A 27,759-nucleotide genomic window follows, 5' to 3' on the forward strand; every position below is an offset into this window, starting at 1 on the left:
CCTAACTATATACTGGTGCAATGACCTTAAATGTAAGCTGTGTTTAGTAGAAACCATTTTACACTATACCAAAGCTAAATCAATTTATGATTCATCCATCCATATACAGGGTATTTGCTAATCTATCAATTGTTCCAATACACATCATAATGTCAAACGCACTGTAATATACAGTTATTAATGATACAAAGCAGTAACCGGTCCCAACTTCTCAGCAGCACATAAACTTCCTTGTTTCAGCCGATCACCAGTGCCACCTAGACAGTATTACTGAAAAGGGGAAAAAAAAAGCACCACAAAAGAACTTAAGGGATATGCTCCTCCATACAAAAAAAATTATCAGATGTCTGAAGGCTTACAGACAGTATGAGGCAACATAATGTGTCATGCAATAACTGATAAGCAGCCAGAAGGTCCATTGCTGATGGCAGATGAGCCATATAGTATACAAAACATTGTATAAGGCAATGCTTCTCATCTTAACTGCACCACGCAGAATATACAGAACCCATTTTAGGGAAATATATATATTCTTAAGTAAGCTTGGCCAAGTCAGAATCCCATTTCTATCCTAATTACACCTTCCCCATATGTAAATGACCTAGTCAATACAGTTGGATGTTCAGGTAGTATGCATTTGGCAATACAGCATCCAACAAGCCACGTGATATGCATTACACGATCTTTGTGTAGGGGCAAGAATAATAATTCAGAATCCTACAAAGGCAATAAAAAATCCCTGGGTACAACATTTACACATAGCTCGGATAGAACATTTGACATGGATTTATACTTTTTTTTTTTTTTCTTTGAATATAAACGCACCACAACTTAATTTCTATGCCAGTAATAATGCAACGTAAGTGTCCACCTAGTGTGATAAAGTTTAACACATATTATCCAGTATAAATACTATAGTGATATATAGGGAAGGAATACTTTGTAATCCTCCAGCACTGCACATTGATGCTTAAATGATTAGTGGGAGGAAATAAGTGCTCATTTTCTATACATTTTGTGAGGAGGGCGACTATGCAGTCTCTGCTACTGGGACGGCTAATTAAGAGTTGAGGCTTTAAGGATGTAATTTTACATATAAAAGATGGCTCAGTTTGGTTTGAGGCAGCTTGTCCACCAGGTCATTTTTTTGTATAATGTTTTTTTGTCTTCATGGGGTTGTAGACACTCCATGTTATAGAAAAAAATATCTTCTTGTTACACAAATGCAAAGAGCTTATCAGCATAGTTCAGCAACTGAGCCATTGCCATCACAGTCTGTAACGGTCACATAGCAGACGCCAGTCTTCTACAGCACAATATCAACTCACTACTCATAACATGTTCAATGCTTTAGCCGAGCTTCATGAGACCTCATTGAGATGAAGAACCTCGTAAAGCACCCCATTTTAAGCATATTCCTCCATATTGCACTAAAAAAAGGGAAACGTGCAATGTTATTTGTGGAGATGTGATCATTCTCACAACACAGATTGTCAACAAGAAATAAAAACTGTAGTGAACGAGATCAAAAAAACCATTTCTAATCACAAGTCAGCCCTCCAGCGCTGATGAAGTTCAACTTCCTCTGGCACCACTAAGAGCAGCTCACAGTTTTTGCCCCTCAGCTGATGTTGCAAGAATTTCCTAATTGATGGGGGAAAAAATCCAATTATAAAAAATTAACACAAATGTATTTAACATTCTTCCCTTAAAGGGATACTACCAGGCAAATAAGGTTTGGTTAAAACATTGACAAATATCAAAGTATACAGGCGTATGTGGTTAAATATGAAGATACATTTAATGGATTCTCTTTAGCCATCTCATCAGTTATTCTTACAATCCTAATAGCAGTTTTCTTTTGGTATTCTCCTATTTACTTAGTAGAGCCAAAGTGCTAAGTGGGAACATGTCAAGATTAAACAACCCCGTACCTTATCTGGCATTACATTATCTCCTTTTCCTTAAGGAATGATTGGTTGTTCTCAAGTTTCTCTCTAACATTTAAAATGTTTTCTCTTTCTCTTTTTTTTCTATCATTGCAAAATTAATCTTAATTTGTTTCTTGGGTACCTCATGTCCCCAAAAATAATTTTTCTCCCTTTGTTACCATTATGAAAACAACTGCATACACTTTATTTTCTATGTAATGATCCCTAAAGAAAAATTACCTATTCCAAGGGACAATTTGTATTAAAAAACATGTATTTCTAATAATATGCAGAATGAATGAATAGTAAAATAGTGTAATTAGAAATGCATCCATAGACACATTATATTGCACATTATGCTTAAAGGGCCACTCCAGCCACCATTTGCACTTTATTGCATATGACAGCTAATTGATCCCTTTAAATGTGTTTTTGGGCTCATGGAGGAATTCTACAGCATCTGCCCAAATGCATTTGCCTCTTTTCTTGCTGCTAAGCTTGCAGGGGATGAGTCTGGCTGAATGCCTCATCTGCCCTCTAAAGCACATGCGTGTTATACTCCCCACCAGCACCATTAATGTCTATATTGCATCTCACACCAGAGGTGACAGGGCTGGACACACTGGGCGTAACTGTACCTCAAGTCATCTTCGTTCCCAATCCGTTCTGGCCTTTTTAGTTTTGAATCCAGATTGTAGTAGGTGCCTCCCACCTCACGCACACATATCCAGTGCTGCCGCTTTAGTGGAAGCTTCAGGGGGCCCCATGACAAACTCGATGGGAGGTTCATGATAAACCCAGTCACGTTAGAAAGGGAAATCAAGCCTACGTCCCTATAGTGCAAAAACAGGATGCATATAAGTAAAGAAAGTACAGACCTGCTGAAATGTATGCCACCAGTGTCACTAATATTTTCATATGGAATCTGTTGCATTCCCATGTACCAAACAGGCTACTAGGGCATTGACTTTTAAAGTAAAGGAAAAAGTTAACTCAACTTAGCATTCTTGAGAAACAGTAGAAAGACTTAAGTAGATACACATTTAACTGATGTCACACAGATTTTCATTCCTAGCATTAAATTCACTGATCCTTTCTACGCCGCAAATTAATTTTATTTTGATGGTTACATAAGAGACGGAGTTACTGTCATTGATAGCAGTGATTTATACCTCCTCTTGTCCCACCACACAGCCTCGTATCCCTTGGTCTGAAGGGCTGCCATGATCACGTTGACATCATAATTTCCATTACCCAGCATATTCTTCTTGTGTGGGGTGACCAGAGTGTTGGGGGACAACCTGCAAAAGGTGAAGAGATAAGCAGACTCCACTTATTGCAGTCACTGCAACCACAAGTGATCAAACATTCTTTCCGGGTACCTCTTGTTTCTAACCATCTATTTCTGTAACCAGGATCATTCACACATCTCCAGAAAGATATAGAAATTCTAGAGAGAGAGAGAGTTCAGAGGAGGGCTAGTAAAATTGTGAAAGGTTAAAATGATCAGGAAAAAGATTCTAATATGCAGGGCTTGGTGGAGAGAAGATGTGAGGGAAAAACAATTCATACATAATAGGATTTAACAAAGTACAGGAGGGTAGTATGTTTCAGAGGAGAAATGTTAGGAGAAGAGGTCAGTCTAAAAATAGAGGGTCTGAGGCTTAGATGTAACGCAAGGACATTTTTAGAGGGTGGCAGATAAGTGGAAAAACCTCCCGGCAGAAGTGGTAGAGGTAATACAGCGAGGTATCTTAAAAATACATGGGACAGACGTCTAAGATAAGACCAAGGGCTGATTAAGGTTTGCATCTTTGCAGCAGGAATAATGGGCAGACTAGGTAGGCTGACCACACGTCAAGTAAACACAATCTATCTATATCCCCCAAGACATGTTAATTTCCAGCACTGTAACTAAAGTTAAAGATTCCTAAACACCACTTATTTACACTTTAGCAAATCATATAAATAACCAACTTGTATTAATTGGACATAACGGGAAAAAGATAGGTTGCTCTACAATTTAGGTTCATATTTGAAACGTATTTTTCATTACAGGTTGCTGAAGAAAGAATTACTGATTATACATCACCCTAATCAGGATTTACCTACAATAAACATTAAAAAAGTGCCTCAACTATGTTACTTGATGAATAAAGAAGAAGCAGGATTGGAGTAAAAAAGTCCCAAGAATAAATGGTCACCTAACCACTCAGTAATAGAGATTGTAAACAAATTATAAAACAAAGATGAATACAGCGGGTTTTAACATGCTGTTGACTTTTATATTAAGAAAACAAAAGAAAACAAAGAAATATCTAGCAGCATTAGGCAAAACAACTGTTCAGAACATGATTAATACAAAATGTAGAGACAGAAGTGCACCACCATCCTTGGCAAACTGCTTTCCCACCTCTGGAATATCTCCTGTAGAGTGTCCCGTGTAAAAGCTCCAGCATCCTGGAAGACGTTATTCAAGGCATGGAGGGCACACAATTCCCGACGTTGTTTCTCATGATAAATATGTGGCGGAAGAGGTTCCTGGACCTCAGTTTCAGATTTAGCTTTGTCCCCTTTCCACGGCACACAGCTCATGACGGTGCTTGGGGTTCACTTATGACTGTAGCAGAGCACGAGGTGGCCACAAGAGTCCTCTACAATAAGCGAGAGACGTTGTTCTTAGTGCAAAGTCTGTAGCCCATATCTCGGTTTCCTTTCTCCAGGTCAGAGGCAAACGGTGGTGCAGAACCACAGTGAACGTGGCATGAGACCGTTCACACAATCCTTTAATCAAAAAAGAGACACTCTACCGCATCTCTCTTTTTCCTCCATTCCAGTCTCATCTACTTTTTTGACAATCACTCAAGTTTTTTCCAGGAAGTTACTCTCATCAAACCACAGATGGAAGATGGCAGAAGATCTGTAAGCGGAAAAGACAGAGATCATTCAGTAAAATCACAAATGGATTACCTGCGCCAAAACCAAAAAAGTTTAGTGCAGTCCGCACTAAACCTGAAAAGTGGGGGGCACTCTGTGTGGTGCTACAATTGCTATTTAACAAAAAACAATGCTGTTAACAAGAAATTAGGGGGGGGGGTGTACCTACGTATAAGATGGAAGCATATTTACAGTGAGGGGATTTAAACACTCACGGGACAGACGTAAAGCTAATAGAACATATGACAGGACGTTTAGTTGTACCATTTTTACTTGACAGGTTCTTATCTTCTGACAAGCGTTACGAATATACACGTGGATGTGGGCTTAAATTAAGGCACTCCTTACCTGTAACACCTGGCTCAACATTCCATTTTAAAAACAGTGTAAGTTCTAACGTTGCATGATGTTTGACTGTCTAATCTGCGGGACATTCACCGCCTCGAGTGGCTGTGGTCTGTTAAGCCAGAGATCACAAGGCTATTTCTTTTTTTTTTTTCCCTTTTTACAAAGCTTGTCTGGTGTGACTTCACAAATGATTTTAATTAAATCATCAACATCATATTGACTTTCTGGCTTCCTCTCAGGTGTGATGTCAACTAGCTAATGGAGTAATGCCCTGCTTTAGGGTTGATGTTCCGCATGCACCATGCTTTTAACTGGCTCGTCCAGTGCATTTTAGTGGTTATTTTATCATTGACCTGCTTGTAGTTGGAACGACACCCAAGTAAAACATATACAGTTAGGGCGCCAAAAGAGTATCCACTCCAAGTGTTCGTTATTACTGGGGGCCGTAACGTTAAAGGTGGGGCGACAGGAACAGATTTATGGACTTTGTGTGTCTGGTGACAGACCTGCTAGCCGGTTACCATTGCTGACAGACTGCAAGGGCTTCTGGAGATTTATGTACAAAATGTTTGTTACGGGAACCCGACTTCAATGCTGCATTTACCACAGCAACTCGCATGGCCTATGTGGTATTTTTAGCCCGGTCTGTGCAGCTGGACTGGGAATGTACCCCTAGGATAGGCGGAAACTAACCCACGATGCGGTCTCCAAGACAGAGCCCGTGGCCTGCCTCGTATAGGGTCAGGCTCCTTGGGGGGTTTAGTACAGCTGCTTGGGGGGAGGCGCCATGCGGTGACTCAGCCCAGCCTGTGCATTACCCGCATATACATCATACACTCACCGGTCTCTATCGCTCCCCAACCAACATCTCACGACTTTACTAGCTACAGACGCCGATATCTCCCGTTCGGTACAACATGCGTGACGTCACTGATCCTAAAATTTCAACAGCACCAACCCTTGCTCTTGCTGGGCTCGATGATTGGTTATGCACCGTGACGTCGCATGCGTTCCAACCCTCTCTTTTGATCTACGTGCTGTATGGCTGTCCGTTTCCGAAGGGGGGCGTGCACATTTCAGGATGTGAACTCGAAAACATTGCAGTTGATTGGGACGCGCAATATCCTTCGGGGTATCGCCGCCTGGCGGGGGCGCGGAGTGTGTTTGATTTCTTCGTTCATAAAACGAAGACTCAACGCCCGCTCAGATGCGTGCGCATATTGCGTAATAGGTCATGTGTTGTGCTTACATCAATGATCAGAACTTACATGTATGAACGACTTCAGTTATTAATGTTTCCTTAAATAAAATGCTGGCTTTATTAAGGGGAAACTCATCTTTTTTACAATTGTGTTGTGTGTCTTTTAAAGGGACAGCACAGTTATCGAGGCACTTAACACATATGATATCTGTAGGTCCCTTTAAGTTTCCATAGGGTCCCTTCTGTAGAATCACCACTGGCTCACAGACACATTGGGCTGATTCAATGGGAGAGCTTTTCTGCCACTAATTAGCCACTAATCAGAGGTAAGAATTGATGGACCACAGAGGAGGAGGAGGGGAGCTCAGGTTAGGTATTTTTCTGTTAGGGTGTCGGGCTATTTAGCAGTTACGTTCAGGTGCTGGGCAGATATTGGTGTCAGGGAGACTGTATTTGTGAGGACGCTAGCCTAGACGGAAATAAATCATTAAAATACTGCTAGCTGTGAGCTACATTCAGCGTAAAGGCATACAGTGCTTGGAAGAATGCCACGTCGCACCCAACACACACCCAAATAATTGTGTTGTCACTCGTGTTTACTTTATTAGCATACCTGAGATCTCTCCGGATTCTGCCCCGGAGACTCCGGGTGAAGCGGAGTCTCCGGGCAGAATCCGGACAGATCCTGCCGGATAACAGATAACAAATGTTATTAATTAACAGTAATGTGTTGGACGGTATTCCCTAGACGTCAATTTAATTTCAAAGGTGCTACCAACTTGCAGAATCGCATTATATCTAAGAGTTGCTGACTTTATCTGGATAGTAATGTCAGCTATAAATTATTTTTAAAAATACTCCGTCAGTGCTCAAGGTATTGTGTTTGGGGACTGCTTTTAAAAAAGCCATGTGACCAAGGACCAAACGCTATTCTGTGCTATGTGCAGGCCTCCCAACTATTCCACTTTGCATGAGACAGAGTGGCAAAATCTGGACTATCTCGCTGTCCCATCAAGTTCTACCTCTGTCTAGGTATGCTGAAGGGGACATACCAAGACATTTTGGACAATGCTACGTTTCCAACTTTGTGGAACTTTTTGGGGAAGGCCATTTTCTATTCCAGAATGACTGTGGCCCAGTGCACAAAGCATGGTCCATAAAGACATGGTTGGATGAGTTTGGTGAGGAAGAACTTCACCGGCCGCACAGAGCCCTGACCTCAACCTCACTGAACAACTTTGGAACAGAGATTGTGAGCCAGGCCTTCTCGTCCAACATCAGTGCCTGACCTCGCAAACGCTCTACTGGATAAATGGGCAAAAACTCCCACAGAAACACTCCAAAATGTTGTGCAAACTACATATTATTGTCTATTTATTTAGAGCACAATGTCATAAAATTCCCTGTTGGTGTAATATATTTTGTCTATATAATGTATATTCCAACCTTACTAAAAGTCTGACTTTTGGTTATGCTCACTGGAAAACGTAAGGGCGCTGGAAATTGCCTTTGTTTCAAAATGAATGAAAAATCATTAATTGAGAATGCCAAATCTATACAGGGGATAAAAACAGCATTTTCGTTGGCGCTGCCACTTAGAACCGCCATGTAAATTACACTTTTGCTAGTTTTTATTTTACCTTATTTTACCTTATTTGCATGCGCCTACCCAGAATCCCTTGTGGTTGCCTACCCAGAATCCCTTGTGGTTGTGGCAGCACCATCAGATTTCTGAGGGAAAAAAACAAGCTGCCTGGTGTTTGTAGATGAGTGTTTAATAATGCTTCTACTATGCCTAGTTTAGAATTCAAATTTCTGAGCATCGTTATTATTGCACCAACTTTCTAAAATAATTTATGCAGAGGCAATCTATTTAAAGAATCCTCCAGAAAATGTTAATCCTAGTATAAGTGACAGTGTTGCCTTCTAGTTGATTAAGCTTTATCTTTAGCCAGTTACACTGTCAGTTTACACTGACTTAGTTATCCAAGTCTGTCTTATTATAGATCTATATGGGAGTCTGCAAGGAGGGGGGTGAACAGGGGGCACTCCCCCCTGGAAATTTTCACCCATCAATCAAAATAAGACAGGAGAATTTGGAATATTTAAATTACCTGTCCTACTGAGCAGGAATAGTTCAGGAAAACCTAATCAATGGCAGTGATAAATCTCCTGTTTCAATTTAATTTAAAAAGCAGGTCCGCTGCCACATCACCTCAATGACGGAACCTCACTTTCGGCTGAATATTAGAGAGGAGCTGCAGTGTGCGCCTAGACATCATGTGACGTCACATCTCTGTCCCTCTCCAGGGTATCACCACGGAGCAGCGCTGGATTCCCATTTGAATGGGCAGGTTAAATTTGCTACAGCCGTGCCCCACTTTATCCTGCTTACGTACCATATCCTAGGCAGGGCTAATACCTTGCCCTCCCTGGGACATATATATATATATATATATATATATATGTATGTATATATATATATATATGTATATATATATATACATATATATATATATATATATATATATATATATATATATATATATATATATATATATATATATATAGATAATGCAGTATACTGTTATTGTTTCCATTAATGTTATGCTAGTTCACATCCACCACTTAAGGAAATATTGCGTGGATCTGCGACAAATAATATATGGCCCCAAAACCACTGGCGCATTCTGGCCTATGGTAGCAGGTCTCAAGGGATGGCAGTGCCTTTTCCACATAACAGGGTATGAGTGATCATGCTCCTCGATGAACCGTTTACTTAATGGTTCGGCTGGGGAGATCTGAGCTGTCTATTCTTAACTGGTCCATTTACACTACGGAGGTCTGTGCCCAGCCTGCACTGCCCCATAACATGAGGCAGAAAACTGGGATATGACATCATGCATGATGTAATAATGCACAGATGAGACAAAATGAGATTTATTTTGTTTAATAACATCAAGATACCTTAGTTTAAGTAATATCCATTAACATTTAAACATCTATTTATAAACTGGTTCTCTAGCATGGAGAAGTTAGAAAGGAAGACATAATTGTGACAACTTTCGATTGGCTAACGTTTGTAAAGGGGTGTGGTTTCAATGCTATTAACCTGATGTATTATCTCTGAACCGCGTGAAGCGTTATTTACTCCAGCCAAAAAGGGCGTGGTTTATTTCTCATATTGACGAAGTGGCAATAGGCCGTAAGTTAGCAAACGAGAGGCGCGGCTTTGCGCTCTAATGTAGGAGTTACTTGGACAGGTGACCAATAGCAAAAGAGTTAGCTATATGAAAGCTTTCGTTGCTAGGTAGACTTTTATGATAACTAAGGGAAAGCAAAGGAGTTAGTTAAAGATGGCGTCTCCATCATCGTTGCAACCGGAGCAAAAGCTATGCGAATCCCCAGTCCCGGCTTCTATGTTCTCTCCAGAGCCAGAAGCCGAAGATTCGGACTGCAGCTTCGATGGGGAGCCAATGAGGAACGGCGAGACAGAAATAGACCTGACGAGCAAAGTAAGAAGGGAGAATGGAAGGGTCTCCCGCTGACAGCGAGTCCGACTGAGCGAAGGGGGCAAGTGAACGTGTCACTTAGGAGAGGGCGGGGATAAATGAGGCCCTTTGGCTGTCATTACAGTTTAATCTTAAACTAACGTGTCGGTGCGCAAATAATTACAAAAATTGCGTTAATGTTTGCTAACAAAACGATTTGAAAGGCTGTTATTGGGGTCATTAAAACATCCGAGAGACTTTGCTGGGGACTTCCAGTCAGTCGCTTATTTACAGTAAATATTGATCTTTTCTGTGTTGGCGATGGTCCACGGCCCGTTACTGTAGCTTCTCCTAGGTGTGTTGATGAAATGCTGCTGGCGGGCATGTTGATTGGAGCGGATAGTGACACGGTTTCATTCAACCGGTGTGAATAAAGGTTGTATATACATCAAAAAGCCACTTGCCAGACTCTGATCACGTGGGTTCTGTAGTAGTAATCTAGCATATGTTCTAGTGAAATATGGTCGGGGATCTTTGATTCCATTACAGGTTTAAGTGAAGTTGTCTTCTGACCTGTTAAAGGTGCTGTTTCACCTGCTGAATGAAAACACACTATATGCCGCAGTATAAACCCAAGTCCTGGTGTCCTGTAAATGTGTATTAAGTTTTTTAATCATTTTTGCCAGGAACACTCAGACCTATCTGTTATGCCATCAGGCGGCCACTGGCCTTAAAGTGACACAAAAGTAGGCACTGATGGGTTTCTATACAAGCGGAAAAGGTGTTTTTTAAAAGTTTTATGTTATACCTTTAGCAGGAAGAATAAAGTAACAGACCTTTCATACTCTAGGCTATAATTAATGTTGTGTAATTGGCACAATTCATGTCTCAGTTGCTATTAACTGGATTTAAATAGAGATCTAACGTGCTTGGTGCGGTCTCTTTTCACTGATATTATCAGAAGCTGTGTTTTGTTTATCTTGAGGCAAATGCTTGTAAACATCCCAATTGTCGTGCAGGTTTCTTCGCTCTAATGAAAATAAAAGAACAAAGTAGGTTCATGTGTCTTACTCGAGTAGCATTGGCATCACAAGCCGTGCATTTCTAATGCAGCTCACTACAAGGGGGTTATCTCCATCCTCAGTGACAGATATCCATGAAATCTAACGACCAAGTATGTAATATTCCCGTGAATTGGAAAGTAGAGTGCAATAGGTGTTTGTCATTCCTTCAGCATGATTCAGTGCTTTATTGGTATGATATGATATCAAACTGATATTTAGCTGCCGGTTGTCCTGTCATAGCTGATGAAATGCCTTAGTAACTTCATGATTATAGACTGTAATGACACTGGGTGGAGCCGGAACTTCATTCCACGTTGAACTGTATGTGTTATCTTTTGTCTCTTGCCCTGAGTGTGTATACATAGTATGTAGGGTTGCTATAAGTCCATTGTCAACACTGTTGGAATAAAAGGCTGTGACCTTTTTGAATGTCTAGATAAGAATGTAGCTAAATCTGAAAGTGTGTTGAGAATGTTTGTTTTCGTAGGTAGCTGTCAGAGAGAGAAATGGAATCTTTTGGTTACGGTGGTATTGCAACATGTGTGTATTGGGCAGAGTTTATGCTGCTTAGTTATTGTATTTTTGATCCAATTCAATATGGATCAGCAAGTGTTTCGTTTGAAATCACAGGGCCCTGGTATGAGAATTGCCCCAGGGCCCCCCAACTGCAACAGTTCTAGGCGATCATTGCACATAGAGGTTGTTTGGGGACTTTTTTTTTTTTTTTTTGCCCCTGCCCCCCCTTCCAACATATGTAAACAGACTTACTCATACTCACTAACACACTCTTACCCCACTTACGCAGCAGTGCTCACACACACAATTATGCAGCATGCTGTCACGTGACCCCAATATGTTCCTGTCGCTACATGCCGGTTCAAAATAGTTTAGAAAGCGCCCATCTAAACAAATTTTAATCTGTATGCTGAGACAGGAACGAGGGGTCGCACTGGACCCCCTAGTGGCATGGGGCCCCATTGCAGTTACACCAGTGCTTTATACAGTGTGTATGTATGTGTGTGTATGTGTGTGTGTGTGTATGTATATATATATATATATATATATATATATTTTATTTACGCCTACTAGGATCAGAGGCAACCACAGTTCCCTACTAAATGATAGGTAGTTGATATTAAAATAAAAATAAAATCATGTGATGTATTTTTATTTTATTTGGCCCACTTTCCCTGCTCAAACACCACACTGAGCTGATTCTTTATGGCAATGCTAATGAAATCTGTCCTTCCTCAGGCTTTCACTAGTCTGAGTGTCTGGCTCAGTGATTAAGACTGGTGCATTCTTTTGTATACTATATGCAGTATAAGGTGTCAAGGTGTTTACTAGTAGATCTGGCTGTGCTGGAGGGAAGTTTATGGTCCATGAGCCAAGTGGTAATGTTGTTTTTCTAAGAAGGCTTTGTCATTTCTTACTAACAAAATAAGTATTTTCATAAGCAACATGATATTGAAAAAGGATGAAGACCCATGATCGCTTCTTGAGAACCTTTAGCTTTACTGGTCCAGGAGTAGTAGCGTGTGCAGTTTTTCTTAAAATCATCCTGCATTTTTTTTTCCTCAATATGGTGCCCTTGGAGCTTTAATACATGTAAACTGTTGATCTGAGATCATAAATGTCAAACAGAAAGAAACAAGGGTGTTTCCTGCAAAATTGTGCTGTTCCCGACCCCTAGGACGCAGCCAGGTACTCTATTTATGGTACAAAGGTGTATGATGCATCGCATCAAGTGATAATAAAGTTTACTTGTAAGCACTTTTCTAATTCTAGGAGGTAGCCATAACGCTTCTACTCATTCTGTGGATGAATGCCTTTCTGGCTCCAATATCTTCCCCTTTGTCTTGTGTTGCAGTCCATTTTCTGTTCTAGACATCCCATTTTAACTCTATAATATGTACATAAGGATTTGCACCCGGGTTTAAACCGAGTCTCGGGTATCCACTTGATACTCCCCTTAATCATTTTTTTTTTTTTTTTTAGTTTTGTATATTTCTCCCATTTGTCCCATACCCCCTCCATTTCATTATTACTCTCCTTTCCCCCTATCTCTACTCTTATTCATTATTATATCTGGCATCTTTTTTTCCCCATATTTCCCTTGCTTTTCACCCAGTAACTTAAATATGCAGTGGCATAGATCTTTACGCAATTTCTCATATTTGCACAAACTTGCACACTGACGCCAACACGCATGCACACATACTTGCCAACACACACACATCCATACTCACGCTTTCCCTCGGTCCCCTCAAACCCCCCCCCCCAACAGGAACAGAGCGTGGTAACGTGGCGATTGGCACTCGGGGCATACTGAGACCACAAACACACTTTGCCTGTGTGAGTCTATACACTTTGTCTAATAACTAATTTATTTCAAAATGTCGTACTCTGACTGGAGTGATGAGGCGAGGAGGGGAATTGCAACTTGTTTTATACAGAAAATTCTAAGATCTTAACATGTATGGCAAAATGGAATTTACACCAAGAATGTATCAATGTTTTTGGGTTTGTTTTTTGTTCTATCCACATGCACCCAAACATCTGTCAACTGTATTTTATCGGATAACTTGTTGTGTACGTATTATCTGGAAATGTTCATTTGTGAAAAGCAATTTAATAAAGATGTCATGTTGGGTATGTTGTCTACCTGTTATGGTGTAATAACATGGCCTGTTGGAGAATAGAATGTGTAATCTCTATAGAACACACAATCTCACCGGATGAGCTTCTTCTTGAAGGGAAGACTCCTGGTAAAGAGAGAGTAGGAGAGTGATGAGCTTACAGACAGATGTTACAGAAATAAGTATACCACCCAACACTTCAAATAAAAGCAAAACCAAAAAATAACCACTGCGCTCAGACAATTGTTGTTGTGTGTTGCAACAATTGTTAACAAAAGTAACACATAAGTGTCAGTCTTTCTCACTATAATACTGGGACTGGGGGTATCCATTATATGCGATTTGAAGTATCAATGATCTGTAAACAAAAAAAACCTGTACATTACATACTCATAAGATCACAGATGTAATTGGGAACATCAGAAATTAGGTACATGGAAGGGTTACTTTAGGTCAGGTGAGTTCGGAAGCTACGTTTTGTTTACAGATCATTGAGGTTTTTGTTCGCACACAAAGTGACTGGGAGACTTAAGTGTTATTTTGTAACAATTGTTGCAAACCATGTTGATTTCACCAAGTCTCCAATTTGTCAGTTTTTCTTTTTTTTTCTTTTTTTTTTTTTGTCCTGTATCCTCTTTAGTATGACCAGAGTAGTGCATTGAATATCAGGGGAACCAGCCTTGAGATAAGCACTGTTATGACCCACGCAATAAAATGTTCATGGCGATGAAGCAGTTTGTATTTGTTTGGATGTTTATGGTGTTTTGTATCATAAACAAGTTTGACTTGGCTGAGGTCCTGCTCACGGGGTAACATTTATTTATTGTAGCATGTACTGGTGAGTCCCAGTGCAGAACAGTATGACAGCCTTCTCCGCCAGCTACGGGATAGGATGGATGAAGGAAGGGGGGAGACGATATATGTTATTGGCCAAGGATCTGGTAAGTTGTTTGTGTTTTTTGTTTGTGTTTATGGTTATTTCTGTGAGTGCTTGTCTTACAAATTCCAACTGATTTGTAATGTCAGTGCTAATGGAGTCAATTCTTTCATAGAATTTCATTAGTCCGAATGTGGCATTCTATTGTTTACCATAGGCGGTATCTGTGTGTTTGTGTATTAGGACTAGGCTATGATAACATCGCATAATATGCAACATTTCAATGGAAAACTTTTTTTTGTCTTTTCAAAAATAAAACTGCACATTTTTGTTTTAACTAATTTTAAAATGAGCGTTCACCTTTCAGAATGGGGGGCATAGCTGGATGAGTTGGAATGAAAGGTGGGGTTGACAGGGTATGAGACGGGAGAATTGGTGTCAATGTGTTTACACAATTGGGGAAGCGATTGCTGTGCCAGGAATTAAAAGCAAGAGAGCAAAATGGTGGGGAGAGATGGAGATGGTAAGAAAAGAAATTACAGTATTTGCTCGATTATAAGACAAGGTTTTTTTCCAGAGCAAATGCTCTGAAAAATACCCCCTTTCTTATAATCTGGGTCGTCTTATAATATTACACACTTACCGATACTTCTGAGTCCCCGGTGCTTAGTCCGTGCAGACCTACCCCGGCTGTCATATATCAGAGTTCCCCGTGGTCTCTGACAACCGGGGAAGTTCTGCGCGATGGACGCAGACAACCCCCGCTGCTAACCGCACCTCCTTCCGGCTGCAGCGGAAGTTGTGTACGCGAATCGCGTAGAGCTCTACATGCTGCCCGCACTACGCACCGGGGACTCAGAAGCTCCGGTAAGTTTGGAGGAGGGAGGGGGTGTTAAATGGGTGGCATAAGGCATTTCTGGAGGCAGAGTGCTCTGTGAAACACCTTTTAACCCCCTTAATGCCACTCTGCCTCCAGAAATGCCTTTTAACACTCTATACACCACTCTGCCTCCAGAAATACCTTTTACCTCCCTATATGCCACTCTGCCCATGATATGCCTTTTAACCCCCTAAATGCCAGAGTGGCATATAGGGGTATAAGGCAATTCTGGAGGCACAGTGGCACATAGGGGGTCAAAAGGCATATCATGGGGCACAGTGGCATATAGGGGGTATAAGGCATTTCTGGGTCAGAGTGGCAAGCTGGGGGGGCAGATGTGCATAACTGGGGGGGCAGGTTGAAAGGAAAAAAAAAAAAAAGAAATAAAAACAACATTTTTCTCAATCATAGCTTTTATTAAAAAAAAAATTGTTCACATAGTTTACATGAATGAACATTTACTGGTAAAACTTTTTTCCTATAGGGTCTGTGTAACTAACCACTTTAATTGGTATGGATTTGAGTTTAAGATGGTTAGAATATCCTGTTTTCACTGGTGTGGTATAAAGTAGAGCTATATAGCTCCCTCACTAACCTAAGCTGCTTAAATTTAAAATTAACTTTAGGTAATCATAAGTGAAATCCCACATTTAGAGATGCCTTTACATAATTAAAATTTTATATTTATAGCAAATAAGAGGCACTATTCACATATTGTCATGTGTTCGTTTTATGCTAAAAGAACAAAATGTAAATTTTGTTTTCTTTGCCACTGCTTATTCTTCCAGCAAGAAAATGTTTGTTTAAGTTGTCATAAAACTTACATGCTTTGACTATATATATATATATATATATATATATATAATATATATATATATATATATATATATATATATATATATATATATATATATAGTAGTAACTTGCATTTAAATCCAGATATTGAAATAATTAGTACGGCTGCTATGATGGGTTGCAGTTCAATGTTTTGTAATGTATAGTTTTATGGTAGATATTTTTCTATGTGTATTTATCTAGCATGTCAATTGGAACTGGTCATTATATCATGATTCCTAAGCACAACGTACATATTTAAATATGTAAGACTTGGCAAATGGCCGACACTCTGGCCCCTTGGATTCTGTGGTTAGTGTAAAAGATAACTTGTGTGTTAAATGCTAATGTTTAATCTCAAGTACCATATGTTGACTGACTGCTGACCGTTCATTTATACTGATGCTGTTAGGACAGATCAAGGGATGTATTGGTTTTGCGAGCAAATATTTTTTTTAGTAAAACTGAACCACTTACTATGCAATAGCTTGCCATACATGCTTACGGGCTTCTTGTTGCATAATGGCACACAACTCTATTTCTGCACTGTGCTTGGGATGGTGAGATCTTAATTGTTAAGCTTGCCCGTCTAAAACATTAATTTAACGCCATATTCTGAAAGCACAGAACTGGCCAGTATGCTATACTTCACCTATTATAATACACATTTGCTAACGCTGTACTACTTCTTCCTACCTGCAGACCATATTACATGGAACGCTGTCCAAACGCTGCAAATGCTCATTTTTCCTGTTTCCTCTCCCTTATCTAGATGGTACAGAATATGGACTAAACGAGGCTGACATGGAGGCATCAGTTGCCACAGTAACCAGCATGGCAGAACAGATTGGTGCCGATATGATCCAGTTGCGTGAACACCAGGAGGCTGGAGGCAAAGTACGAGACTACTTGGTGCGCAAGAGGGTGGGCGATAATGACTTCCTAGAAGTCAGGTGAGAATTTTTGCTGCTTGGTGCCAATTGTATTTGCAAAAAAACAAAGCTTGTGTGTATGCCAGGAATTTTTAATCCCAAATTTATCATGTAATTTAAATAGGAACAAATTAGTAGGACTACCATAATCGGCCCTAACAAGTGTATGAAAATTAACCTATACTGTTTGCTGTTTAATTTATGGAATTTGACTATTTGCTAGTTGTCCTTTTAATAACTAGCAATAATCAGTCAGACTGTGATTCAGACTGCATTTAGGCAGGTACCTTCTTTTGAACGCGTATCCTTGAAGATGTCAATTGTTCAGATTCATGTAACTATTGTTCGTACTTGCATCTCTTCCCTTATTGGTTTTGTTGCTTCTTATGGTTTCCCTAACTCTGTTTCCTTTTTAGAGTTGCTGTTGTTGGCAATGTGGATGCAGGAAAGAGCACACTTTTGGGTGTGTTAACCCATGGAGAATTGGACAATGGGCGCGGCTTTGCAAGACAAAAACTCTTCCGCCATAAGCATGAGATCGAATCGGGTCGGACCAGCAGTGTAGGAAATGACATTCTGGGTTTCGACAGTCATGGACAGGTGGTCAACAAACCAGATAGCCATGGGGGGAGCCTGGAGTGGACCAAAATCTGCGAGAAATCCTCAAAGATAATAACTTTTATTGACTTGGCTGGACATGAAAAATACTTGAAGACCACAGTATTTGGAATGACTGGGCACCTACCTGACTTCTGCATGCTTATGGTAAGACTTGAAGGAAGCCTGGTTGCAGTAACATAGACAAGCTAGTTTTCTATGCAAGTGTGTGTTTGTTTATTTTGGTGATAAGGTATGGTAGCTGTACCTAGGCACTATAATATATAATTAGTAGGGAGAAACCCTGGACGCAATCGCAACAGAGAACTTCTTTTGTGATAATACAAACTCTACTTTCAGTCCTTCCTGGAGAGTTTTCTCAAGAGCACACTCTTCCTTCCATACATAATATAATTTATATATATTATATGCAAGCCCATTTATAAAGTGTTTTAAAGGGAGAAAAGTGTGTGTGTATAATGCCTACATTAGCTTGTTGGACATTAATATGGACTTGGCCACCACTCACTAAAACAACCTCTGCACTTCTGGGAAGGCTTCCTACAAGATCACGTGGTGTTTTTGTGCAAATTTGTGCCCATTCTGCCAAAAGAGCATTGGTGAGGTCTGGCACTGATGTTGACAGGTGTTCAGTGGGGTAAGATTAGGGCCCTGTGCAGACCACGTGAGTTCCTCCACATGAAACTTATCAAACCATGTCTTTGTGGACCTTTCTTTGCTCACATGGGCACGGCCATGCTGGAACAGAAAAGGGCCTTCCTGAAGCTGGTGCCAGACAATTGTCTAAAATATCTTAATATTCTGTAGAATTAATATTGCCCTTCACTGGAACTTAGAGGCCTAGCCCATATGCTGAAAAAACAGTCCCAGACATGCGTTCTGGTAGGTTGCATTCTCTTGGAGTCCACCGAACCCTTATTTATCAGACTTCCAGACAAAGCTTGATTTATCGCTCTAGAGAACACGTTTCCACTGTTTCAGAGTCGAACGGCAATGGGCTTTACACCACTCAAGCCAAAGCTTGGCATTGCATATAGTGATCTTCGGTTTGTGGGAGTTGCTCAGCCATAGAAACCCATTTTGTGAAGCTCCCAATGCACATTACTGATGTTGCGTCCAGAGGCAGTTTGGAATGCTGTAGTGAGAGATTACCCCACCTGGTATATCGAGATAGCCAGGTTATGTGCTTGGTTTTTTAACCGGTCGGCAATTGGTTTGGCTGAAACTCTGGGGGATGTCTACACACTTTTAGTCGTATAGTATATACATGTATATTTTTTTTATTTTTTTTTACACCAAATATATGGGCTTGCGTTTTTTTTTTTTGGTTTTTTTTATGTATAGTGTGCTATGGAGTTTACTTCCTTATACACTGTTTCTGTCTCGAATGGATGATGTTATGTACTGCAACTCCTGGGCTGTAGCTGTTGTAGATATTTTGAATAGCAAGCATACATCAGAACAGTACCTATAAAAAGTGTTTGTACACATGATAAACCACAGAGAGAAACCAAGTAACACACACACAGAAAATAATCCACATTTTCTAGAACCAGCAAAGGTAAATATCAAGTGCTTCATGTTTGATGACCATTGGATTTACATGTCTATATGTATGTAGGATTTGTCCCCTTTTTGCTTAGATGCATTGGATGTGTTATTGTGAGTTTGCTCACACATAAGGGGAAATGCTGGTTTACACGCCAAACTATCATAAATATAAAATCATTTATTTTATATTTATTAGCATATTCGGTAGAAAACGGTGAAAGGTAATAGACCTACTTGGCTTACTTTGTAACATAAAACACATAGTTTTAGAAGAAACTATTTTTAACTCGATGGAAAATAGTCTGATTTATTCTAGTTTAACAAATTCTGTCTTCTTTCCCTAGGTGGGCAGCAATGCTGGTATAGTGGGCATGACCAAGGAACACCTGGGTCTGGCCTTGGCGCTCAATGTCCCAGTATTTGTGGTGGTGACAAAGATAGATATGTGTCCGGCAAATATACTACAAGGTGAAGTTGCATACAGCGCTAAACTGTACTGTACCATTCTAATCTGTCAAATATAGTACTGTTTAAAATATAAATATATAGCCTCTGTACAGTTATGATCAACTTTATTGGTATCCTTGAATATTTTGTACATCATATACAATATCTTCATTTACAATACAAAGTGGATACACTTATCAGAATATTTTAATGTGATCTCCAAAGGTACTCAACTAAAAAGATGCTTTCAAATGTGATTTCACTGAAGAAATGTAAAATATGGCCTGGACAGTATTAAAGGCACCTTTCCCTAAGTGAAGGCTGTCATTGTTGCCAAGTGGTATGCAACCTAACATTTCTTGTAGCCAAGTCTGCTCTCTTTCTCCCACTGTTCAATTGCAATTTGTTCAAGCTCTTTAATGATTGCTGAATGGCAGGTTTTGGCTCCCCTGCTTTTTTTCAACCATTCCAACACTTGTAGGTGTGGGCTTTGGACCATTGTCCTGCTGGTGGACCCATGATAGTCTAATCATACCTAGTTTTTTGACTGTGTAGCAAACTTTTGCTGTAAAATGCAACTTTGACGACTGGGTATCTCCAAAACTCTTGTGGGGTGTTCCCGGTCAGTACCTATCATCAAACGTAGTCCAAGGAAGGAAAATCTGTGAACCGGCGACAGGGTCAAGAGCGGCCAAGGCTCGTTGATGCACGTGGGGGGTTGAAGGCTTGCCCGTTTGGTCAAATCCAGAAGACGAGCTACTGTAGCTCAAACTGCTGACAAAAGTTAAGGCTGGTTCTGAAAGTGTCATCAGTTTGTTGCTGCGTAGCCTCAGACCAAGCAGGGTGCTGACCCCTATCCACTGCCTACAATGGACACATGAGCAGAAGAACTGGACCATGAAGCAAAGGTGGCCTGATGAATCACGTTTTCTTTTACATCACCTGGATTGCCAGGTGCATGTGTGTGACTTTGGGAAAACACACGGCAAGCCGGCAGCAGCAGTGTGATGCTTTAGGGATCTGCTGCTAAAGTCTTGGTGCCAGATACCACAGCGCTCCTTCAGAGGTCTAGTGGAGCCCATACCTTGAGGGTTCAGGGCTGTGTTGGCAGTAAAAAGGGGACTTACACGATATTAAGCAGGTGGTCATAATGTGATGGCTGATCGGTGTATATGTGTGTAATATAACTTTTGTTTTGTAGAAATAATGCTTTAAAACTTTTTTTTTTTTTGTGGTATGTTTTGCAGAAACTCTAAAGTTGTTACAGAGACTGCTGAAGTCTCCTGGCTGTAGGAAGATACCAGTATTGGTCCAGAACAAAGATGATGTTATTGTCACAGCTTCCAACTTTAGTTCAGAGAGGTATGGGTCTTGATAAATGTGCAGACACGCCTAATCAGAATAAACAGACAGCCATTACCTATAAAAATAAATTATATAATGCTATAATGACGGAGTTCCACGCTTTTGCCTTTAGAGGGGTTACTTGACTAACTGAAACACCAGCTGAGTTTATTACAGACAAAACATTCAGCTGGACCTCTGTCCATGAGTTACTTTACTTTCTGCATACATGAATTTAGAAGAGCAAGCAAAAATTGTCAGCTTTGTATTCCTATATGTACATGTTGCTCAAGGCAATAGTCACAAGAAAGTGGAATAGCGGAACATTTACAAAAAAACAAACTACGATTTCTTGTCTTGTGATGTTATTGCTTATATAAATATATCAATGTATAATTTCCATTAACTTTTTTTTGATATGTTATTAGATTCACTTCGCACCATCCCGTTACCTGTAACTTTCCCACTTCTTTCTGTACAGGATGTGTCCTATATTCCAGATCTCAAATGTTACAGGGGAGAACCTGGACCTTCTCAAGATGTTTCTGAACCTCCTTTCTCCTCGTACCAGCTCTCGCGAGGAGGAACCTGCAGAGTTTCAGATTGATGACACCTATTCTGTACCAGTAAGCAGGGAAGGGACACAGGCCTTCTGAACTTCTACATAGGCAAAACCAAACTTTTTGTTTTCTTTCTTCCCCCTGTAGGGTGTGGGCACAGTGGTTTCTGGAACAACATTGAGAGGTCTGATTAAGTTAAATGATCTTCTCCTACTGGGACCTGATCCACTGGGCAGCTTCACTTCCATTGCAGTGAAGTCTATTCACCGCAAACGAATGCCAGTTAAGGAGGTGCGAGGTGGACAGACTGCATCTTTTGCCTTGAAAAAGGTGAGCGAATCATTATTTTGGTGATGCCAAATTTTGGTATTGGTTAGCCTAGTAATGTTAATGGCATGTATTTGTGATCTAAAATTTGACTGTTTTAAAGTACGAGCTGTGATTGATGACCATTTTTAAATATCTAAACCAGTTGGACTTAATTCTCTGTATGGCAGAATAGGAAAAAGCTTCCTTAGTAGAAGTGAGTTGTAGAATCTTTTTGTAGCCAGTTTGTATGATGTAAAACACTGACCTTCACAGCAGGTTGGAACCATCTGCCTTTCCAGTCCCCCTAACACCCCCCGTTTTCTTCTCCTTTTTAATTTCCATCTTTCATGTTTCTACTCCTTTTTAAAGTACACTGTTTTGTGATTTAAAAAAAAAATTGTAGGCTCTCGTATAATTGTACAGTAGCTGATGTTATCCACTTTCTCTGCCAACATTCTGCAGTCTCATACACTTTGAGGTTTATTCATTAAAAGGGCAGTATGGAGAGCTGATGTTGTGTGTTTTCCTATCTTGAATGGAGCTATGAACTGGTAGATAAATGAAACAGCCTCCCAGTGGAAGTGGTAGAGGCTAAATACAGAGATTGAGTTTAAACATGCATGGGACAGGCATAAAGCTATTGTGAATCTAAGACAATACCAAGCACCGATTAAAGGTCTGAGGATTTACCTCGGGAGAAATGGACAGACTAGTCTTGTCTGCCATCAAATTCTATGTTCCTATGTCGAAATCTGTGAGATTTCTTGAATGTCACCTCAGAGTTAGTTTAAACTTTCCGATGAATCATTGTCAACACCTTTTTTGGATTCTTTTCATTGAAGAGGTAAAAGGTTGCCTCAGATATGGTTTAAGTATTATGTAGGGCTGAAACAACGAATCGATAATAATCGTTAACGGAAATCGTTGTCGACGATTTCCGTTATCGATTAATCGAGTGATCGATTCGTTGTTGGAGCACTCGGCTCCTTTTACTTACCTCCGCGAGCGTTCCCCGCTTCTGCTACACGCTCTGCAGTCTCCGCCTTCTTTTAGTTGCGTGACGGATGTGACGCGTTCCGGAGGTAAGTATTCTTCATGTCTGTGCGAATCGCTCTGTGCGAGTGGCTCCATTCGCACAGAGCGGTTCGCGGGGGTGGGGTTTCAGGGGATGCAGGGCAGAGTGGGGGTGGGGATGCAGGGCAGGGTGTGAGTGTGGGTGCAGGGCAGGAGATTGGGTGCAGGGTGTGGGGGCAGGGCTGGGGGCAGGGCAGAGTTGGAGACTGGGTGCAGGGGCACAGTGCTGGGTGCAAAGTGCTGGGTGCAAAGTGCTGGGTGCAAAGTGCCAGGGCTGGGGCAAAGTGCTGAGTGCTGGGTGCAAAGTGCCAGGGCTGGGGCAAAGTGCTGGGTGCTGGGTGCAAAGTTTCTTGAACAGTAATAGTCCACCTCTTTTCAGAATGTTTGGGGTTATTTTGTTTCATAAATATTGTGTTTGGGTTCTTGTACTTTGAAAATATTGTTTTTTATTACATCATAACAAAATAAGAATGTTAATGTAAATTTTAAGTTGTTTTTTAACATCCAGTTCATGAAATTATTTTAAATAAACGAAAAATTTGCATATTGGTTTTTTTTTATCCGATTAATCGAAAAAATAATCGGTCAACTAATCGATTATTAAAATAATAGTTGCAGCCCTAGTATTATGGTAAATGGTCTGCAGAACAGTATAAAACTGACTTGTATACATATTAAGATTAATTTAATGAAAAAGTAATATTTGCACACATGGATTCTATAAATTTGTTTTCTCCCTAGATTAAACGCTCCTCTATCAGGAAGGGCATGGTGATGGTTTCTCCACGTCTCAACCCTCAGGCTTCATGGGAGTTTGAAGCAGAGATCTTGGTGTTGCACCATCCTACCACAATCAGCCCTCGATACCAGGCCATGGGTATTTATTCTCTGGCAGTTTTGTCCTTTGGTGAATTAAGGGGCCCATATCCCACCGAATCCCCCAAACAGTTTCACACTGCCTTTCCTACCTTTCTGTGCATAGATGTAACAAAGTTTGCATAATATGTCAGGTCTATCATACAAACCAAGCTGGTTTCAATATGGTAGGCAAGCATGTGTTGAGGCATGTATTTGTTATGTTTAACAGCTGCTGGTTAGCTGTACAGCTACAATACGAGAAGCTATCTTGTGTCTTAGTGGAAGCAAGTGGATAGCAAGGAAGAGTGAACACACACACACACACACACACACACACCATATAAAAAGCATTCTAAGTGGCCATTGTTAAAGGAAACCTCTGTTTTTACCATCTGTCTAACTTTCTTTTATTTGACTATGTAGTGGCTGTGTTTTTAGTTTTTATTTAATATAAATGTATGGGTGAAACTGTGGTTTTCTTCCCTTATCTCCTACATTCAACAAATTTAAATGTAATTTCTGTGGGTGACAGCAGTTTTGTTTTACTTTGGGGAAATAAAAGTTGACACTAGATATGGCAGGAAGTAAAACATTACGGATTGCTTAAAGATGGCAATGCTATGCTTTTTTTTTTTTTTTTTTTTTTTCCATCTTAAACTCGACCTGACTCCTCACCCTCCTTTTATTTTTTATGTTTTTGGTTTTTTTTTGTTGTTCATCATTGCAAATATATGCTGCATTTGTCCTACTCTGCTAAAATGTCTCTTTGTTTAGTGCATTGTGGCAGTATTCGCCAAACTGCCACTATCCTGAGTATGAGCCGTGACTGTCTACGCACCGGAGATAAAGCAACTGTTCACTTCCGCTTCATCAAAACACCGGAATACCTACACATCGATCAGAGGCTGGTGTTCAGGGAAGGTCGTACCAAAGCTGTGGGCACCATAACAAAGGTAGGCTTTGAATGAAAGCCCGTCTTCCACGGGAAAATCCTTTTATATTTAATACTTTGCCATTAGTTCTGCAAATTTCCAAAGCAAATTGTTTTAGTTTGAGTTTAGGAACGGATGACTGGTGTTAGTTTTTTTTTTTTTAATTTATGAATCCTGCCACAGCATTGTGTTTGTCTCCTTTTCACCCACAATAAACTTAGCCCTATATTTCTTCACCCGTAAGCATTTATGTCAGTATATTGGTTTGTCTTCTGCTTCACATTGCACTTGAATATCCTGTCCTAGGACAGCACAGCCTCCATAGACTGTTTTAAAGGTATAGTGCACTTTCACCGAGAGACAGTCGGGATATGATCTCATCATACCTGGGAACTTCTGGGCTCCGGCTACCCGGCCTTCCCTTGTGGGACACGGCCTGGACTCCCCGCTGATGTCTGTGGGGGAAAAACCCCCATTTAAAGGGAAAATGGGCGGGGAGCGGTGCTTCACCCGGCAATCTCCGAGCAAACCCGGAGAGTTCCCAGGTATAGACATCATATCCCGACAGTCCACAACAATCTCATGGAGGAGGCAGCTGGTGGCGCTTCTCTGGGTCAGGCCTAGGGCAGCACCAAGGTAAATGGGTAACTGATGACATGACTGCTTACTGGTATGGAAAGAAAATCAAGGTCTAGCCTAACAGAAGACAATGGGTTGGTGATCTTGTTCTGACTGGGATACATTGTGCTGCTGCAAAGTATCAAAAGCATGTGAGCACCTCCCCAATCCACCAGTGGCAAAACTCGTGTGTGTGTGTGTGTGTGTGTGTGTGTAAGCAGGGCCAGCCCAAGGCAAAATGCCGCCTGGGGCGAATTTTAAAATGGGGGCCCCCCCCCCTTATCTACCCATTCTCTCCCTCCGTCCCTGTCGCCCTCCTTGTATTTACCTTTCAGCAGTCCTGCGGCGAGTCTCCCTGTTTGGTCTCGGGGCCCGCTTGTAATGCTGAGTGCCGGAAATGAGGTAATCTTCCGGCACTCAGCATTACAAGCCGGCACCAAGACCGAACAGGGAGACTCGCCGCAGAGGAGAGAGAGAGAGGGGCGCCGAGCGGGTACTGACAGCTTGGTAAGCGAAAACCACTCGGCGCCTCTTTCTCTCTCTTTGTTATTTATTATGTGAGCAGAGCTCAACGTTAAGTAAATTCCTAATTTAACAATCTTTAAATAATGACTTAATGGACTTTAGCCTCATTAATGAAAATATTTGATATAGCATGTCCACAGCAACGGCTGTGGATCTGTTCTTAAGAGTGGTTTTGACAAACTAGTACACCCTAATTTTGAGCGATATGTACACACATAATGACAAGCCTGCTGCTGATTCAAGTTCACCTTGTTGTGTTTATATCAAAACAAATAGAACAATGTGCATGTAATGTTTGGAAATTTTACTTTGCTGAGAGAGTAGTACATAAGTGGGACACTGCAAAAGTGTAGAATCCTACAGTAATGCACGGGATAGGCATATGGCTCTCCTGCATCAGTTTAAGAATAAACGCGGTATCTGGTGTTGCTGGAGCATTAACCTACCGTCTATCTATCTGCAGCTATTACAAAGTACAAACAATCAGCCAATGAATGCCAAACCACAACAAGTCAAGATGCAGTCTACCAAAAAAGTCCCACTTGGAAAGAAGGATGAACAGAGCTCAGGAGTAGCATCGATGGAGGAGGCTTCTTCAACAGCCACAACTGGGATAACCGCAGGAGCAACAGCACTACAAGCACAGGTTAAAATAAAAACTAAAAAGAAATGGTCAACAAAACTGGATGTTTGGATAAAAAGTTAAAAGGGTACTAACGTTAGTGGACTGCTCTCCTTATTTTGGTAATAACTAAACAGACCTGGAGATCTCAAAAACACAGAAGGCTGTACTTCTTCATAAGCTGGAGTAAATAATTTAAATGTGTCGTTTATTTACTTGTTTTTTTGTTTTAAATGTCTCTCACTCTCACTCTCTCTCTCCACAGCCCAAGACAGGAGGAGGAGGACGGCGACGTGGAGGACAGAGGCATAAAGTAAAATCGCAGGGAGCATGTGTGGCCCCTGCAGGGGGCTGCTAAACGTGACTGTTCATCTTCCGTGCCCTCCAGCACCTGCACATGCCTCACACCGCCAGTTACAGTAGAGAACCACACTCCCAAAGCTTCTTTGCAATTACCATGGGCCTCGGCTTTGTCAGTGTCCACTTTTCTGCCATTCATTTGGTGCCTCTGCTGATGTCGTCGTCATGGCCATTGATCACTGTTTCTGTAATGATTGCTGCCTTTCTGTCGGATTGCCTTGTGAACCATACTAACAGAGAATTTTGCTTACCATCTGTAGGAGTTTAGTATTAAATCGTAGGGAGATGCAGAAACTCAAAGAACTAAAAATGTACTCTACAGTGACTAATATTTTATAGGTGTCTTCTACCCCATCTCACACCCCCACAACATATTTGAAAAAGTAATGCTACCAGCTAGCGAGGTCTTTATCCTAGCATTTCACTTCCCTAAGACTTTAGTATTTCCCTTCTGAACAATTTGAAGCCGACCAGGTTGGTTCCTCTAACGTCAGAGCATTTAACATACTTTTTCATGAGCTTGGTTCCCTGACGATTCCTAATTTTAAGCAGGGTTAGGTTAAATCAAAGCTATAATACAAGCTTCAGTTTCCTAACATTTCCAATGAAAGACTTTCAGCAACTATTTAAAAGAAATGGATACAGATTTTTTAAATATTTAAAAATACCAATTGTATGTAGGTAGCGCCAGGGTGGACTTTTTTTTTTTTTTTTTTTTATTACATTTTAAATATTCCAATCTTAATTTGGCTTTTTTTTTTTTTTTTTTTTATAATTTATATGCTGTATAAATTGCTAGAAGAATTT

The 27,759-nt window shown here is 40.6% G+C and overlaps 2 protein-coding genes across 2 annotated transcripts; one reads left to right on the plus strand and one right to left on the minus strand.

The window, feature by feature from the left end:
• Positions 1-1,544: 1,544 nt before the first annotated feature.
• On the minus strand, positions 1,545-4,526 carry LOC149284388 (josephin-1-like). The gene is made up of 4 exons (XM_089496840.1): positions 4,345-4,526; positions 3,104-3,232; positions 2,570-2,764; positions 1,545-1,644 (listed from the first exon to the last, which is right to left on the minus strand). The coding sequence occupies exons 1-4, from the start codon at positions 4,524-4,526 to the stop codon at positions 1,545-1,547; spliced, it is 606 nt and encodes a 201-aa protein (XP_089352966.1).
• Positions 4,527-9,773: 5,247 nt separating this feature from the next.
• On the plus strand, positions 9,774-26,950 carry LOC149284389 (GTP-binding protein 1). Its single transcript, XM_089496818.1, has 12 exons — positions 9,774-9,932; positions 14,441-14,552; positions 16,975-17,155; positions 17,551-17,899; positions 19,648-19,771; positions 20,998-21,112; positions 21,576-21,720; positions 21,802-21,984; positions 23,779-23,914; positions 24,670-24,848; positions 26,434-26,616; positions 26,858-26,950. The coding sequence occupies exons 1-12, from the start codon at positions 9,774-9,776 to the stop codon at positions 26,948-26,950; spliced, it is 1,959 nt and encodes a 652-aa protein (XP_089352944.1).
• The last annotated feature ends 809 nt before the right edge of the window (positions 26,951-27,759 follow it).

Source organism: Sceloporus occidentalis, unplaced genomic scaffold (assembly GCF_023333645.1).
Source record: "Sceloporus occidentalis isolate IW3139 unplaced genomic scaffold, rSceOcc1.0.p SCAF_94, whole genome shotgun sequence".
In the NCBI taxonomy this organism is placed as follows: Eukaryota; Metazoa; Chordata; class Lepidosauria; order Squamata; family Phrynosomatidae; genus Sceloporus; species Sceloporus occidentalis.